The 17,655-nt window shown below is 48.9% G+C and overlaps 1 protein-coding gene across 1 annotated transcript; it reads left to right on the top strand.

Annotated features, from left to right (window-relative positions):
- Positions 1 to 1,155: 1,155 nt before the first annotated feature.
- On the top strand, positions 1,156 to 15,937 carry SLC10A1 (solute carrier family 10 member 1). Its single transcript, NM_001082768.1, is given in 5 exon segments — positions 1,156 to 1,534; positions 8,141 to 8,351; positions 13,509 to 13,687; positions 13,789 to 13,985; positions 15,692 to 15,937. Coding segments are annotated over 5 exon segments (1,047 nt in total). The 5' UTR covers positions 1,156 to 1,178; the 3' UTR covers positions 15,796 to 15,937.
- The last annotated feature ends 1,718 nt before the right edge of the window (positions 15,938 to 17,655 follow it).

The following is a 17,655-nucleotide window of genomic DNA, read 5'->3' as shown; positions in this document are numbered from 1 at the left end:
CTTTCAAATGAATCTTTTTTTTTTTTTAAAGATTTTATTTATTTGAAAGAGTTACACAGAGAGGAGAGGCAGAGAGAGAGAGTTTTTTTGGGGTTTTTTTTTTTTTTTTTACAGGCAGAGTGGAGTGGACAGTGAGAGAGAGAGAGAGAGAGAGAGAGAAAGGTCTTCCTTTTGCCGTTGGTTCACCCTCCAATGGCTGCCGCGGCCGGACTGCTGCAGCCAGCGCACCACGCTGAGCCGAAGGCAGGAGCCAGGTGCTTCTCCTGGTCTCCCATGGGGTGCAGGGCCCAAGCACTTGGGCCATCCTCCACTGCCTTCCTGGGCCATAGCAGAGAGCTGACCTGGAAGAGGGGCAAGCGGGACAGAATCCGGCACCCCGACCAGGACTAGAACCCGGTGTGCCGGCGCCACAAGGCGGAGGATTAGCCTATTGAGCCGCGGCGGCACTGGCCAAGATAGGTCTTCCATCCGCTGGTTCACTCCCCATTTGGCCGCAATGGCTGGAGCTGCACCGATGCAAAGCCAGGAGCCAGGAGCTTCTTCCGGGTCTCCCATGTGGGTGCAGGGGCCTAAGGACTTGGGCCATCTTCTACTGCTTTCCCAGGCCATAGCAGAGAAGTGAATGGGAAGTGGAGCAGCCAGGACTTGAACTGGTGCCCATATGGGAAGCCAGCACTGCAGGTGGCAGCTTTACCCACTATGCCACAGCACCAGCCCCTCAGATAAATCTTAAAAAAAAAAAAAAAACACATACACACACACACAGAAAAGGCTGCACCAGAACAGAGGCTGCAGGAAGGTGCAGGGCTGGACTCCAGCTCATGCAGGTCCTGGCTGGGTCCCCAGGCACAGAGCACCTGTAGAGCAGGTTCAACACAGGGCAAAGGGGAGAGATAAGCCCTCTGTCCCTGGTAAAAGGAGAGTGTGAGTGGTACCCAGGACACAGAGGTCAGGGAATTGGGGTGAGGCAGGACAGGCCAGGCAGATAAGGCCCTGAGCTCTCCCCCTCTGAGGCCACAACCAGAGAAACAGCTCTGTTCATTGCATAATCCTTCTATTTGCCCAGAGCTACATTTTGTCCAGAAAACACTTTGACCGGGGAGGCGATTCAAGAAGGCATCCCAGCCAGGACAGAGCGAGGAGAGAACCAGGGTGGTCCTGCCGCGGCCCACGGGAGGATGGAGGCGCACAACGAGTCCGCCCCCTTCAACTTCACGCTGCCGCCCAACTTCGGCAAGCGCCCCACCGACCTGGCGCTCAGCGTCATCCTGGTGATCATGCTGCTCACCATCATGCTCTCGCTGGGCTGCACCATGGAGTTCAGCAAGATCAAGGCTCACTTCCTGAAGCCCAAGGGGCTGGCCATCGCCCTGGTGGCCCAGTATGGCATCATGCCGCTCACCGCCTTCGTGCTGGGCAAGGTCTTCCGGATGAACAACATTGAAGCCTTGGCCATCCTGGTCTGTGGCTGCTCACCCGGGGGGAACATGTCCAATCTCTTCAGTCTGGCCGTGAAAGGGGACATGAACCTCAGGTAGGATGGGGGTGGGGAGGGTGCGTGCTGCCACAGGGGCTGCTGGGGAGACAGCGCGTTTGAGGGAAACAGCTGCACTGAAGCCCGCAGACAAGGGCAGAGGGCGGGGGTGCCGGGTGGACACCCGGGCAAGGTGGCAGCTGGATTTACTGGCAAGAGATTTTATGCTGAGCAGGGGCTGGGGGATGTCTCTAAGAAACAAGCCAAAGGGGCCAAAGTGGTCCAGGGGCAGTATCCTGTCCAGTCCCTAGCCCCCAGAGGCATCTCAGGTGGGGCACAAGGATCGTCTTAAGGGGACATTCAGGGCACGCGGGGGCCAGGTTGTCAGCTTTGAGGCCAAGGATGAGAAAGGAGATACAACTGGTTGCAAACAGTCAGGGAGATAAACACGACTTGGAACCAGCAAGCACCTCCAATGCCTACAGAACAGGCAAGCAGCCCCAACAGGCCTCTGAGGGGTCTCGGCATCTGGGATGTCTGCTCCTTAACGTCCCTCCTCCTGCTAGCAGATGCAGCAACTCTCTCACGCAAAGGTACAACCAGGTGAATCCCAGCACCTGTCCAGGTTATGCTGGGCCCCCACCTCAGCCAAACAGGTAGGAGCAAATCCAGCAGCATCCCTCCCGCCCCCGCACCAAGCATCCAGCGGAACGAACAAGGGATGGCTCCTGGCAGCCAGAACCCTTCCAAGCAGGGGGGACCCTGGCTCTGAATGCCCCAGAGGACAGTGCAGACCTGCTCCAACCACCTGCAGAAGTCCTTGCTTTATTTAAGTCTCTCTCTCAAGCCAGTTTCCTCTGGGTTAGTGTGCAGTGGTGATGCCTTCTACGCCTGACGACTGCACAATTCAGAGTCCGCGTGCTTGGGCCTGCAGCCTCTGGCCCTGCTGACCTCCACTAAGAAAACCAACCAGTACAGAAGCCCCTCCTGGTGATGCCAAGTGACACTGGCACAGGTGTTTTTTCCTTTAAAAAAAATTTATCTAAATATCTAAAGAGTTAGAGAAGGGGAGGAAGAGAGAGAGGAGAGAGAATCTTCCCCAGTCTGGTTCACTCTCCAGATGGCCACAATGGCCATGGCTGGGCCAGAAGGAAGCCAGGAGCCAGGTGCTTCTTCCAGTTCTGTCACATGGATGGCAGGGGCATAAACACTTGGCCCTGTTTTTCCTCCGCTGCTTTTCCCATGCCATTAGCAGGGGGCTGGATTGGAAATGGACCAGCCAGGACACAAAACCATACGGGATGCCGGCTTCACAGGCGGCGGCTCTACCCACTGCACCGCAGTACTGGCCCAGATTTTTAAGAGAAACTGGAGGGCGAGCTGGGGCTTGTCGGGACCTGACACCTGCAAGGCACTGGGCTCTCAGTCCCCGGGAGTTCACCCTCAGAGAGGCTGCCCACAGCCAGAGGCAGGATGAGGGACTTGGCTTGCGCAGTCTCTCCTGGGAAAATGCTTTAATGTTCAACCACCTCCCAGGCAGGAAATTCTTCCCCCATCTAAGCTAAACCCTTCTTGCTGCAAAACCAGCCGTAGGTCACTGATCTGACCTGTGGTCAAGGTTTGTCAAGTGCCCTCTGTCCCAAGAAAGTCAGCCGCTCTCTAAATTCTGGTGTAGAGGAATGCTGAGGGTAGGGTGTGAGGGAAAGGGTAAGCTAAGGCTTTGTGTACCTGCAGCAGCAGAGCCTCGGGGACAATGAGGGGGGCTGGGGCTTAAGTGTGGGTGACCAGATACCACAGTGGGCGCTAACGAGGCCTCTCCAACAGCACCTACATTTCTGTGGTTCTAAGCCCCACCCCAGGGCTGAGCCTGAACACGACCCTGGTGCTCTCCTCCTCCAGAACCTCTCTGTCCACATACCTGGGAGCTGCCTCTCCCCAGGCCTCACCAGAGATTTTCACTCTACTGGGACAGCCACCTTCCCCAAGCTCCCGTGCCTCACACTCCAGGGACAGTGAATCTCGTCCTCTACCATCCTGTGCCGCCAGAGGCTTGTTACATGCGTTATAATGAGAACAGCACTGGTAAGAAACAGCTAGCTGCGGCCCTAAACACCTGCCCTGGCTAAGTGAGCTGCCTGGCAGGAGGTGCCACAAGGAGCCTTAGTTCAAGATGCGGAAACTGAGCCCGAGAGACTGTGCTTAATGTCGGAGCAGCTCCAGGGCCTGTACTTACTCTAGTACCTTCAGGGCCAGCACGTCCAAGAGTAGAGGGCTGGAGGCAGATGCCCCTTTGGGGGTAGGAGGGGCAGGGCCCACAGCTATCACAGCTTCCTGTGAAATCTCTGAATTGTTAAACATTGAAAAGATTGCTAAGTAGCTCCCAGGCCCCAGTTTGCATGCATATTTTACACGAGTCACTCTCCAACACCCCTTTTAAAGCCGTAAGACAGGGATTCTGTTTTATACTTGAACTTTGGGGAAGTCCAGAGCCACCTACTTTGCCTCCCAGTTGGAGTGAGGCTGGGGCAGCCATCACAGGAAGCTGTCACCTAAACCAAGCAGAGCAGCTCCTGCCTCGAAGATGCCACTAGACAAGCTCCAAAACCTGCATGAGACACACAGGCAAGAGAAGTGCCCTCCAAAGCGGAGCGAGTGTGGCTTGTTGGGGACACGCGGAAGGTTGCCTCCCACGCTCACCTGCTCCCCACACCTTACCAGGCCACAGCAGAGACCACAGCCAGTGGCCATGGGGACCACAGACAATCCAAGGCGTCCCCCAGGTCTCTCCACCATAATGTGGAAACTCTAAGCAGAAGGAGATGGAAGCCACCCAGAAGTCGCCCACTTCAGAGACCCTGAGGTCTTCCCTCGCAGCTCTCTCTGCGTCTGCCTCCAATCGCCAGAGACCCAAGAGCTGCCCCTCAAACAAGGTGCACGGATATCCAAAGGCAAGAGTCCACGCAATGCTCTCAGAGCTTGAGGACGAAGAAAAAATACAAAATGTGCCTGCCCCCTTCCCCCAGAGGCAGCCAGACCCCTAAGTTACCACAGTTCCAGTCTTGAACTTTCCCATCCCTGTCCCCCAGGGTAAACTAAGGATCATAGTAGTCTCACAAACAGCAGGTTAGGACCTGGGGTCCCTGGACCAGCCTCCAGCCCCTGCACTCATGGCAGCAGCACCTGGGTGTCTGGGAACATGGCTCCCACATACCCAAGTAGACGAGGCGCACGGAGTCCCAGAGCAAACTCCAAAAATTCTCACACCAAGCCTAGGTCAGCAGGACTTCTCTGCTCTAAGTTACCACCCAAGCCGACTTTTCCCCTAGGAAGAAACAGCTGGCCCTATCTCATTCCCCTCCACCGTACCCCGAAGAAAGCACCTCCCAGAAATTCATGTTCATCACTTCCAGCATATCCAAACAATAAACTGTCCTATTTCATGTTGTATCATTTCACAAGTTTTTGATGGGCATGTAACTAAAACGTCACACATCTGAACTGCTGTAGTTTGCTGTTATTTATCCATGGTTCTGTGGTCAGCTATTTCTGAGAGTTTCACGTTTTGGTTCTGTCTTGTTCATGGTCCACTGGGGTCACATGTGACAGCATATATGGTCAAAGCAAGACTGCTGGGGCCTTCATTGTTATAGTTTAGCCGTCTGAGAATCCTCTTCTGAGCAACTTTGTCCTTCACCTGTTTTTTGAGATTGCTGATTTAGGCTTTTTATTATTGATTTGCAAAATTGTTTACCTATGTTGCAACAAACTACTCAGTTTGGAGCCTGTCTTTACCCCCTGATAAAATGTCATGATTTGCCAGCATTTCTGCAGATGATTTGTCTTGCAGTTATTATGAAACCTGTTACTGCTGGCAAGGTTACAAAGTTTTTCTGTATTTTCTTTCAAAAAGTTTTCAATGTTTGATTTTCATGGAGATCAACCCAGTTTATTTTTTATGTGTGGTTTTATCTTTTCAAAGAAATTCCCAGCACCACTCAATCTGTAGTTAACTTGAAATGCCACACCTCTCGAGAACCGAGCATGCGTGAGCTCTCACCTATGACTGACTGATCTTTAGCTCTTCTTGCACGAGCAAGTTTTCCTAAGGAGACCAGATATCTGAAGGGTCAAGTCCCCCTACTTTGTTCTTTTTGAAAATTATTTCGCTACTTAGTACTTTACTTTCAATTAAATTTTTTTAGGACTTTTAAAAGTATTTATTTGAGAGAGCCAGAGTTACAAAGAGGGACAGAGAGCAAAAGTCTTCTATCTGCTGGTTCACTCCCCAGATGCCTGCAACAGCTGGAGCTGAGCCCACCCAAAGTCAGGAGCCAGGAGCTTCTTCTGGGTCTCCCACATGGGTGCAGGGGCAGAAAGCCTTGGGTCATCTTCCTCTGCTCTCCCAGGACATACAGAGAGCTGGATCGGAAAAGGAGCAGCCAGGACTAGAACCGGCACCCACATGGGATTCTTAGCCTGCTGAGCCACAGCGCCAGCCTCCAGTTGTCCTAGGGCAGAGAAGTCCTGCTGACCTAGGCTTGGTGTGAGAAGTTTTGGAGTTTGCTCTGGGACTCCATGCGCCTTGTCTACTTGGGTATGTGGGAGCCATGTTCCCAGACACCCAGGTGCTGCTGCCATGTGTGCAGGGGCTGGAGGCTGGTCCGGGGACCCCAGGTCCTAACCTGCTGTTTCTGAGACTGCTGTGATCCTTAGTTTACCCTGGGGGACAGGGATGGGAAAGTTCAAGACTGGAACTGTGGTAACTTAGGGGTCTGGCTGCCTCTGGGGGAAAGCGTACAGTTCTTACTTTTTCTTCCTTGAGCTCTAAGAAGATTACATGGACTGCCTGATGGAGGCTTTCAAGTCTACAAAAAATACTTCACTGACATCTACACAGGCTTAAGAGATGATTTCCGTAAGACTGTCTTCCCAACCATGAGTACAGTATACTCTCATATGGCTCCAACAGGCCAAAGCTGGGAGTCAGGAGCTCCTGGATCTCCCACGTGGGTGTAGGGGCCCAAGCAATCTGGCCATGTTCTGCTGCTCTCCCAGGCACGTTAGTAGTGAGCTGGATCAGAAATGGAGCAGCCAGGTCTCAAACCGGCACCCATATGGGATGCCAGAGTCACAGGCTGCGGCTTTACCCACAATACCCACTCCTCTGTTAAGTTCTATACTTCCTTCCATAAGTCTTTTAAATGTATTTGTAAGTATTTTTTAGTTCTATGAATGTTATGTTGTATCTTTAAAAGGAAATCCACTTGTAAATTATTTGTTTCTAGAATGTTACCCAATTATTTTTTAATGTATTTAGAATTTCAAGGATTCTCTTGTTACAAATCACTTGGATCACCTCTGTGGACAATCTTATTATTGGCAAAAACTGAAAGTTCAGCTTCCTCTCTTCTATCCCTATATTTTCCTATTTTTTGTTTTGCTGTGCCAGTGAGGGCCCATGTATCAAACAGCTCATAAACAAGTGACATTACCCTTGGCTTATTCCTCTTTTAAAGAAAATCCTTCTAATTTTTCACCATGAAGTTTACAATTTGCTGTAAATTCTTCATATCTTTTTCAGATTTAGGAATCCAGTCGGTCGCTGGCATGATTTTTTTTTTTTTTTTTGAAAGGCAGAGTGGACAGTGAGAGAGAGAGAGAAAGGTCTTCCTTTGCCGTTGGTTCACCCTCCAATGGCCGCCGCAGCCGGCGCGTTGCAGCCGGCACACCGCGCCGATCTGATGGCAGGAGCCAGGTACTTATCCTGGTCTCCCATGGGGTGCAGGGCCCAAGCACCTGGGCCATCCTCCACTACACTCCCTGGCCACAGCAGAGAGCTGGCCTGGAAGAGGGGCAACCAGGACAGAATCCGGCGCCCTGACTGGGACTAGAAACCGGTGTGCCGGCGCCGCAAGGCGGAGGATTAGCCTAGTGAGCCGCGGCCCCAGCCAGCATGCTTTTTACGTCAGCACACTGAATCTTGGTGACTTTTTCATCATCAAGCTTTTCTTAAACTGGTTAACTATCGCTGCCTCCTTCACTGCTCTATCATCATGGTCCTTCAACTACTCCCCATTGCTACTCTCTGCTGCTGTTTCTACGGTCCTAACTGTGGCCTCTGCTGACTTCCCTGTCTTGTTTTTTTAACCTTCTGCCTGCCGGTAAGTGCCATATTATCCATTCCCCGAGACCAAGTGCTGTCAATGTGTCTCATATTATCTCAGTTGAACAAAGCTGCTACACCCAGACAGTCCCCAGGCTCTACACCAGACATTCACAAGTGTGAGCCAAGTGCTCTTCCTGGATCACAGTCAGGGTCTGGGAGCTCACCTTCCTCCAGAATCGGCTGTGTGTACAGCACAGCTCAAAGGAGAAAGAGTAGATCATAGTGGTTCCTTCCGCAACAAAGCACAAAGAACTGAAGCGGCTGCACAGTTCTGGATGCAAATCTTGTCTCAGTCAGTACCTGAGTGATCTGGACCAACTCACAACTCTTCTAGTGATCAACCTCACAGCAAAAACAGAAAAAAGAAAAATACCGGAGGCTACTGGCAAAGAAAATGAAGCAATGAGCATGCAGCACTTAGCAGTGCCTAGTACACAGCAGGCACCTACAAAACAGTGTGGTAACGGGCGCTCTCTCCACTCTTCCCTGTTTCCACCCAGCATCGTGATGACCACCTGCTCCACCTTCTTAGCCCTGGGGATGATGCCTCTCCTCCTGTACATCTACAGCAGGGGCATCTATGAAGGGGACCTGAAGGACAAGGTGCCCTATGGAGGCATCATGATATCACTGGTCATGATTCTCATTCCTTGCACCATAGGGATCATCCTCAAATCCAAACGGCCACAGTATGTACCGTATGTCATCAAGGTAAGAACCCTGGGGCCTATCTTAGTGAGCAAACTGGGCAGGGAGCAAGAACACCACCACCATCTCAACGTATGGTTGGAGTAAGTTGGAGTAAGTCATTTGCATTTTCTGTGTCCATTTCCTTTCTTTTTTAAAAAGGTCTGCTATTGGTACACCTACTACTTTGTGGGATCATACTGAACAGGAGGGTGCTTTTGAAAAGCTAGAAAAAATTTAAAATGCCAACTGTAGGTATAACCAATATTTTCAGAATAAAAATATTATGCTCCTACTAGATGCTAAGGTCACGCCATGGACTCCCAGCACTCACTTTCCTCTGAGTCAAGAATCTGCACAAAGTGAAAGAGCCCATCCGAGACTAAGACCAACAACAGCGTACAAGGAGGTTTTGACAGAATCAAGGAGAGACCAGTAAGGGTGGGGAGTGTCAGGAGGCTTCTTGGAAGGGAGGGGCCTGAGCTAAACCAGGAACACAGGGTAAGACCCGGTGAGCCTGGGCTGAAGTTCAGAGGACAAGTTCACGGACTAGACAAGAAAAGGAAGAGACCAGGGGTGCAGCAGTGTACAGCTGATGGGAGGCGGGTGAAGAGGTAAGGTCACAGGTGGTGTGGAAGAGCACAAAGCATCATGCCACCGCCTCACTCAGAGAAATCCCAGACCCCTGGCGTGCAGTCTGCTTCCTCCACCAACTTCTCTGCCCTTGGAGCTCAGTCCCTGTCAGCCTCACTGTTCATCCTGGTCCTCAGAACTTTGCACTCGCTGTCATCTCTGTCTCCCAGGATGTTGTCTCCCAGGATGTTTGTCTTCAGCCTGTCCACATGGCATGCTGCTTGCAAGTCCGAGGTTTGCCAACAGTTTAAGATCCGGGACAAAGCAGTTCCACGTTTGCAGCAGTTTCTGTTTCTGTCCTGGCCCAGTCCCAATACCACGGCTACGGTTCCCTTCTCCATCTGTTCCAAGACATGGAAAGGTCACTCCCCCTATCCACAGCGGATCACTCCCACATCAGCCCTGGGTTTTATCTCCCACTCTCCCCACCTTGCTCCTCAGAGACCTCCTTTTATTGACTATGCCCCTCCTGCAGCAGCCTTTCTCCTCTTGCTCTAAAACACCTCTGCACTGTCTCTGCAGATCAGCACTGCTAAGTTCACGTCTCCCCTACCATTAACAAAATAACCAATCACCAGGATTTGTTGTGGGATCCACCTCCCCTTCCTAGGCAGGCTTCAGAGAAACGCCCTTCCCCATCAACCCACTTCCTTTCCAACACCTTTGTACCTCCACCACACTGCCTAACTCCTGAGCGACCCGGCCCTTAACAATCGATCTCAGTTATCTGAGCTGCCCCCTCCTCCACTTTCCCCTCTTGGTGTCCCATTCACGCAGCATCTTAGTCACCCCCTCCCAACTCCAATGGACATTTCTCGACACCTCTTTGACCTTTTACCAGTGTTACATGCTGGACCACTGTCTCCTTCCTAAAAGCTTCTCCTTCAACTTCAGGCTCCCCACCCTCCTACCGCCTCTCCCACTTTTCTCTCTCTTGTGAGTTAATTCTGTCCATTCATTCAGTCCAACCTTTCTGCTTTCCTGGACTTCTCTCACCCACCAGATCCTCCACAAGATCTCATTCACCTCAGGCCTGCGAACACCATCTGCAAGCTGACTTCCCAATGCCTGTATTAACTGCCACATCTCTCTACATGAATACACCACAGGCACTTAAAACCCATTTAAAATTATAATCACCACCTCCCCAGCCTGCTCCTCCCTCCTCCAGTGACCACCTTCGAGAGTGGCATTCTGTACCTGATCACCTGAGCCAGCTCCAGGGTTGCTGTCAAGGTCCCCTCTCCCTCCCCACTCACACCCACCCTGCACTATCTTCATTCAGACCTCCACCTTCTCTTACCAGACAACTCAAACAGCCTGCTAACCTTGTTCTCTGATCCACTTCTACCCTGAGAACAGAGATGTGGAGTACAGTCTACCCTGCCGCTCCACTGGTTCCTTGCTCCCCTCCAGGCTAAACATTAACCACCTCACTGTGGCTGCTCAGGCCTTTCTTTAGTCTGAACTGATCCTCCAGTCACGGCTTTTTAATTTGGGCATGCCCTTCCCTTACCCTAGAACACTCTCCTTCCCAATTCCCACCCCACTAACCACCTTCCCCTGGGCTCACTCCCTTCAGGTCTGAACACAAACAGCACCTTCTCCAGGAAGCCTTCTTTGACCCTGCCAACCAAACCCGGGCAGGACACCGACTCTATTCACTCCTACAGTACACAACATCTACTAACACTTGCAGTTATCACACTGTAAAACACGTGTTTCTATTCCCTACTTGTACCCACGCTGTCCCTTGCTAAACCTGTTAAACCACCACAAGGTCAGCAGCTCTGTTTTATAATACATTTCCAACTGCTATCACTCCAGTGAGGAAGCAAATACAAATAAGTGGGCCAAAACGCACTTTGTTATTACAGCTTCAAGTTCTGTGTTCATCCTTCAACACCCTGTTGCACAAGAAACAGAGCAGGAAGTTGAAAAACGAACAAATGGATTGTGTAGCCTCTGCATATTAATCCTCTTAAGACTTTTCAAATCAAAGCAATCCAACTTTCAATAACTAGCCCACCTCATGGGTCACTGGCATGCTGATAGGTGATACTACCCAGGGCTACTTGTCTCAGCAAGAGGTTGTGAATTTAATTCCTCTAGTAGCACAGTTAAGAATGGGAGGAAACTCTGCAAATCGTCTTTAACTACGAGCAATCATAGGCGCTACAACTTAGTGATTCTTAGATGCTAGATTCTGGGCCATCAACCTCAGGAAAGCTGAGTGATTCACCGAAGTTCAGATACCAGAAACTGGCAGAGCCTGCTGTCACACCTGGACCACAGAATCTGGGCTCATACCCACCACTCTGCAGCCACAGGGTGGGGGACACCAAGAGTGAGCATGAATACCCACACACAGGAGATGGCTTCTGGATTTGTAGGCAACTCCTGCTAACCAATGTCCCATGTATGACCCATCAAACGCAAAAGGTGAAATCCATCCAAAATGCAGGGAAACTAGTTGTCTTTCAATCAAACTTTAAGCACGTGGCTTACAGTCACAACTGTAAAAAGTCCTTAGTCCTGGGCTAAGACCACTAATTGGTACAGGTGTTCACATCAGTTACAACACGCATTAAAACAGAAATGCAAACCTGCCCTGCTAAAATTTGAGCAATATAAATGCTAGTGTTCCCAGGACAACACTGTACATGTACTTAATGTCACTGAATTACGCACTTAAAATTCAAATGGCAATTTTTCACTACAAATTTTTAAAATGTTCCCAAAAATATAAAATGTAATAAATTGAGTGAGCTGGAAACTGAACCAACCCATAAACGCATAATAACCATGAAGCTAGCACAGGAACACAGCAGGTTAAGTCACCATTTGCAACACCAGCATCCCATGAGCACCAGGTCGAATCCTGAATGCTCCACTTCCAATCCAGCTCCCTACTAATGCACCTGGGAAGGCAGCAGATGATAGCCCAATTGCTTGGGGCCCTGCCACTCACATTGGCGACCCAGATGGAGTTCCAGGGTACTGGCTTCAGCCTGGCCCAGCCCTGGCTGTTTTATTGATTTGGGGAGTGAACCAATGAATGGAAGGTAGCTTTCATTCTGCCTTTCAAATGAATAAAACCAATCTTTAAAAAAGAAACAATGCAATATTTGCTATACTTCTTCATTCAAGATGAAAAGGACAAGCCCTAAGACAAGCATACATGTTACCAGTTTGGAGTACATCACTTTCTACAATGCCCTTCTGAAAGTGCATGGATGTGCATTTTCAAAGCTAGCATCCTTACGTTATACAGTAACACCTGATACCTAACTTAAATGTTAATGCAACCATGACCTTTTAAAAACTTCAGCTATTTTAGAGGCTGACAAAAATGAGCTACCAACTGCTGGCTCTTTTTCCCAGATGCCCACATTGGTCAGGACTTGGCTAGGCCAGGCCAAGATCTGGAAACTCAATCCAGGTTTGATAGCAGGTACCAAACCACTTAAGCCATCACTGCTGCCTTGCAGGGTGTGTATTAGCAGGAAGCTGGAGTCAGGAGCCAGCACCATTCATCAAACCCAGGCACCCTGGTGTAGGACATGGATGTCTTAACTAGTAGGCCAAATGACCACTCCTCCACACCCACACCCACTGTTCCCAGCATTTACCTGGAATAGAGCAGACCCACATTTCTGCTACTGTTGTTTTCAACTAATTTGAAAGGCAAAGATTAGGAGTGGGGTGGAGAAACAGCATCTTCCCACCACTTGGTTCACTCTGGGATGCTGGCCACAACACTAAGCTAGGTCAGGCCAAAGCCAAGAGCCAGGAATTCAAACCATGTCTCCTAAGGGATGGCAGGGTCCCAAGCACTTGAGCCATCACCTGCTCCTGGTTGTGCATCAGCAGGAAGCCAGAATTAGAAATGTAACCGAGACTCAAGCTAGGCACTGCTGATTGCAGATGTCTAAGTGACATCTCAACTGCTTGTGCCAAATGCCTGCCCAGGCCTTTAAGTTTCTAATAATGCTATTACTACAACACGTTTTTCAAACTCCAGGAACTTTAATATCTGATTTGCAGGTCACTCAGGTAGGCTTGCCACTTTATGACTGCGATCATTTTGGGCCTAAAATTGTATTATCTGGTTGAATCATCCACTTTGCTTACTAGCTTCACTTCAAATGACCCAGAAATTCCCAGAAATTCAATTCATCCTAAAATAAAGTCCTTACCCTAAGATTTTAGACAATATGTGAAGTTCCACTGAGTCGAAATACTTGGAATGACAGCATTGTAGAAATGTGTAGAAAGCCTCCAAAAATGACTATTTACAACCACTTCACGGAGCCTGAGCAGTCTCACTCCTTCCAAACCACAGCACTTCATTGACAACCTGCTATCCAGGCATGAGGCACGTCACACGCACCTGCACTTGACCGAGCTTTCAGTAGTGGCTCCCACGTTCCCTTCCACTTCAGATACCAATGACTTAGTGTGCATCCCACCTCCCAGCCCCAACCCTCTCCCCGCTCTCCCTATCCCCCCTAACCTTTCTGACTGCCCTCTTGTCCTCATGCCCAGGTGGGGATAATCATCACTTTCTCCATCAGCATAGCGGTTGCTGTCCTCTCTGCCATCAATGTGGGCAACAGCATCATGTATGTCATGACACCGTATTTTTTGACCATCTCTGCCCTGATGCCTTTTATTGGCTTCCTGCTGGGCTTCATTCTCTCTGCTCTCTTCCGCCTTAGTGCACGGTAGGTATTACTTTCTAAGTCCCCCCATCCCATCTTTGTGCTATATCCCCTTCAGAGTCTAGACTCCATCTACTGAAGAGCTGGGTTTCTCTCACCTACAGGTGCAGCCGCACCATCAGCATGGAGACCGGATTTCAAAATGTCCAACTCTGTTCTACCATCCTCAATGTGACCTTTGCCCCTGAAGTCATTGGACCGCTTTTCTTCTTTCCTCTCCTCTACATGATTTTCCAGCTCGCAGAAGGGCTTCTCATCATCGCTGTTTTTCGGTGCTATGAGAAAATCAAGCCTTCCGAAGGCAAGTACTCAATCATTCCTTTCCAAGTTCTCTTCCCAGTACGAGACCAGAGACTGACATTTTTTAGCAGTCTTTTTGGATGGGGCTTTCATTCTTAGTAAGTCACTAGTAAACAAGAGAGCAGCAAGAAATACCCAAGCCATCTTCAACAGCCAAAACTATCCCTATCAATTAAAATTCTATTTCTGCCTTCTAGCTCAGAGTCAAACTTCCAATTAGTGGATGGAGTTTGCCTCATAGGTCTGAGGTTACCTGGACCACTTTGTCCAAGTGGAGAGCCCATTTAAAAGGAAACCATGAGCATTAGACAGTTGAGATACTACTTTTGTAAAAACAATTTCTCTTCTACTTGCCAAAGTTCATCAAGATTCTGGGCTTTTGAGGACTAGGATCTTGAGCCCTGAAACCATGGGCATATTAAAGCAATGCAGCTCAATATAACCCAGAATCCAGCGTTTCCTCAACTCTGGCCACACAGTAAATTAAGCATGAGTCTGCTAAACAGTGACTGCTGCGCAGTAAGCTCAATTCTATTTCTGGTTCACTCCTGATTACCACTAGGCTGACACAGACCTTTCCAAAAATGTTCACAGCACTCACCTCAAAAACCTATCAAACCTCAGCCACATCCCGAATTCCCCCCTCAAAGTGCCCTGTAACCCTAATTCTTTTTCTTCAGGAAACTACTTTATAATACATTTCCATAATTTCTAACTCTGGATGGACACCAGCTTGTTCCTAACTGCCTTTCAACTGTCCCTTCTCATGAACTTCAGGGCCTCTTCAACACCTTTCTAGACTCTTATTCCCCTAAGAAAAATACAGAACTTTCCCTAATAAAATCTATTACATTCTATTAACAAATTCATCCTCTCTCACTTTGCAGTAAGTACAATATAATCTTACCTAGTAGCCAAAAGAAATCCATTTTATAAGCTTTGATTCAAAACTACAGAATTTTAGGCAAGAATTTAAGCCCCACAGTTACCAGAATAACTCAAAAGAGATTCAATGTCCAATAAAGTTGCCATCCTTAGGGGAAAAAAGGAGTAGGGTTGTGCACGTGAAGGCGTTCCTCGAAGAACCACCAACCACATTCTCGGGCCTAGAGTGCCCCCCAGGGACAATCTCCCAGATCTTTAGCTCTCAAGACCTAAGGAGAAAAATTTCCTCACGATCCACCTCAGAAGACCCCAGCAGCAATAAGAAGTCACAGCAACCTATCTCTGGAGCTCAGAATCCTGGTTTGTTGTCAGAATAAAGCAGCTGTGCTTTGGGTCCTAGAGATGGAACCCGGAGGGCAGACTCCCTTCTGCAAAGCTGCCCACCCCTTCATGAGCAGGAAACTGCACGGGAAGACGTGTTGGGGATGGCTGGACACTGCTTGGCTAGACACCTCCCCAAGCTCTTTCCTTCCTGGTGCCCTCCGTACCACCCCCAGAATGCAAGCCATCCTTCCTTACACTAATCTGTCTCCCCTACTTTCTTATTGTACTTAAAAATTGGTGGGGGAATATCTAAGACTCATTATTCTGCTAATTTATTTCTTATTTCTAGTACTAACAGCTTGAGTGAATCATAGGCGGGGTAAGAGATAGAACTATACATATGGCACTGCAGCAGTAAGTGGGTATTCTTTTATTCTTCATATGGAATTTTCTATTCAATGTTATTCTCCCCGCCTTTAATCCTTTTTAACTTTTCAGACAAAACAAAAATAATCTACAAAGCTGCCACAACTGAAGAAATTCCAGGAAATCTGGGAAATGGCACCACCAAAGGAGAGGAGTGCTCCCCGGGCACAGCCTAGTCTTTCCCCTGGTGGCCTGGACTCTGGTCAGACTGCAATTCAGAAAAACGCGGTGGTTAAATGCAGAGCAAAAACAAAAGGAACAGCTGTCTTGTCAGTTTTTCCCAGCACTCCAGTGTATGGCACCAATCAAGCCTTACCCTGGAGGACAATCTCCCCTCAAAGCATCACCTATCCCCCCACCACAGGTAGATCCTAATACTTATTAAAAATGACTTGCTCTGTGACTGCAAACTCTATGAAGGCAGAGACCCAATTTGTCTTTTGCCTCTGAATCTCCAGAACCACTCAGTCATTTAGTTACTGAACTGACAAATGGGTGATTTATCCATTAATCAAACACCCAAATCATATTCCAAGATCTGCGAACCAAAAGAAAAACAAATGCTCAAGAATACTGCAGTTCTTCCTAACCTGAAAGACTCCATTCCTTCCCCCGTGACACTGAAACTAAAGTTTCTAAGAACCTCATCAAGTGACAAGTAGGCAAAAGTGAGCACGAAACACAAAAGCGGGCGCCAGCACTGTGGCGTAACAGGTAAAGCCGTCACCTCCAGTGCGGACATCCCATAAGCGAACCGGTTCGAATCCCAGCTTCTCCACTTCCGATCCAGCTCTCTGCTACAGCCTGGGAAAGCAGTGGAAGATGGCCCAACTCCTGGGGTCCCCACAACCCATGTAGGTTCCTGGCTTCAGATCTGCACAGCTCCGGCCGTTGTGGCCATCTGGAGAGTGAACCAGCCGATAGAAGACCTCTTTCTCAGCCGGCACCGTGGCTCACTAGGCTAATCCTCCGCCTAGCGGCGCCGGCACACCAAGTTCTAGTCCCAGTTGGGGCGCCGGATTCTGTCCCGGTTGCCCCCCTTCCAGGCCAGCCCTCTGCTGTGGCCAGGGAGTGCAGTGGAGGATGGCCCAGGTGCTTGGGCCCTGCACCCCATGGGAGACCAGGAAAAGCACCTGGCTCCTGGCTCCTGCCATCGGATCAGCGCGGTGCGCCGGCCGCAGCGCGCCGGCCGCGGCGGCCATTGGAGGGTGAACCAACGGCAAAAGGAAGACCTCTCTCTCTCTCTCTCTCACTGTCCACTCTGCCTGTCAAAAAAATAAATAAAAAAAAAAAAAGAAGACCTCTTTCTCTGCCTCTCTGCAACTTTGCCTTTCAAATAAATAAATGTCTTTTAAATATTTTTTAAAATACCACAAGAGCAATTGCACAAAAACTAAATACAGCTTCTCACAGCCATAATGTGATGAAAAGAATTTTAGAAAATACAATCCCACAAGTAGGGTAGAGAATATTCTAACAAGGAGAACCAGGGAACAGGGTTTTATTTCATTAACATATCATCACTCATCAGTGGCTTCTCATGCACCACACCCAAAAACTTTGGAGGTACTGTTAACTTTTACCAAAAGAATTACTTCCAATCAAAAAACTTTCAGCTGGAAGTCTCAAATTTCAAATTTTCTCTAAGCAAATTTTAACATTTTGCTTATTGCTTGTATGTAAACAACATAAATGGCTATTGAGTATTAACACTTGCAAGAGTTGACCATACCTAATTACTTAGAGATTTCCTATAGCTAGTTATCAGGTACAAATGAAACCTACAGTAACTTCAAGTGAACCAATTTGGCAAAAATGCAGGTCTAATAAGCAGTCTCAACACCCAGAGAAATTACCAGCTTAGGTCATTCACATCCTGTTAGCAACAGAGATAAACTATCATTTTCTAAGATTATGTTCACATTTGCCTATTCAAATTTTCTCAATCACCTGCTGTTAAGACTTGGTTACCTAGATCAAAAACCAGATCTGTTCAAGAAAAGAAGGGGGTTAGACTGTCCTTAAATTGTCCTTAG

Source organism: Oryctolagus cuniculus, chromosome 20 (assembly GCF_964237555.1).
Source record: "Oryctolagus cuniculus chromosome 20, mOryCun1.1, whole genome shotgun sequence".
NCBI classification, from domain to species: Eukaryota; Metazoa; Chordata; class Mammalia; order Lagomorpha; family Leporidae; genus Oryctolagus; species Oryctolagus cuniculus.
This window is presented reverse-complemented; position numbering and strand designations above follow the sequence as displayed.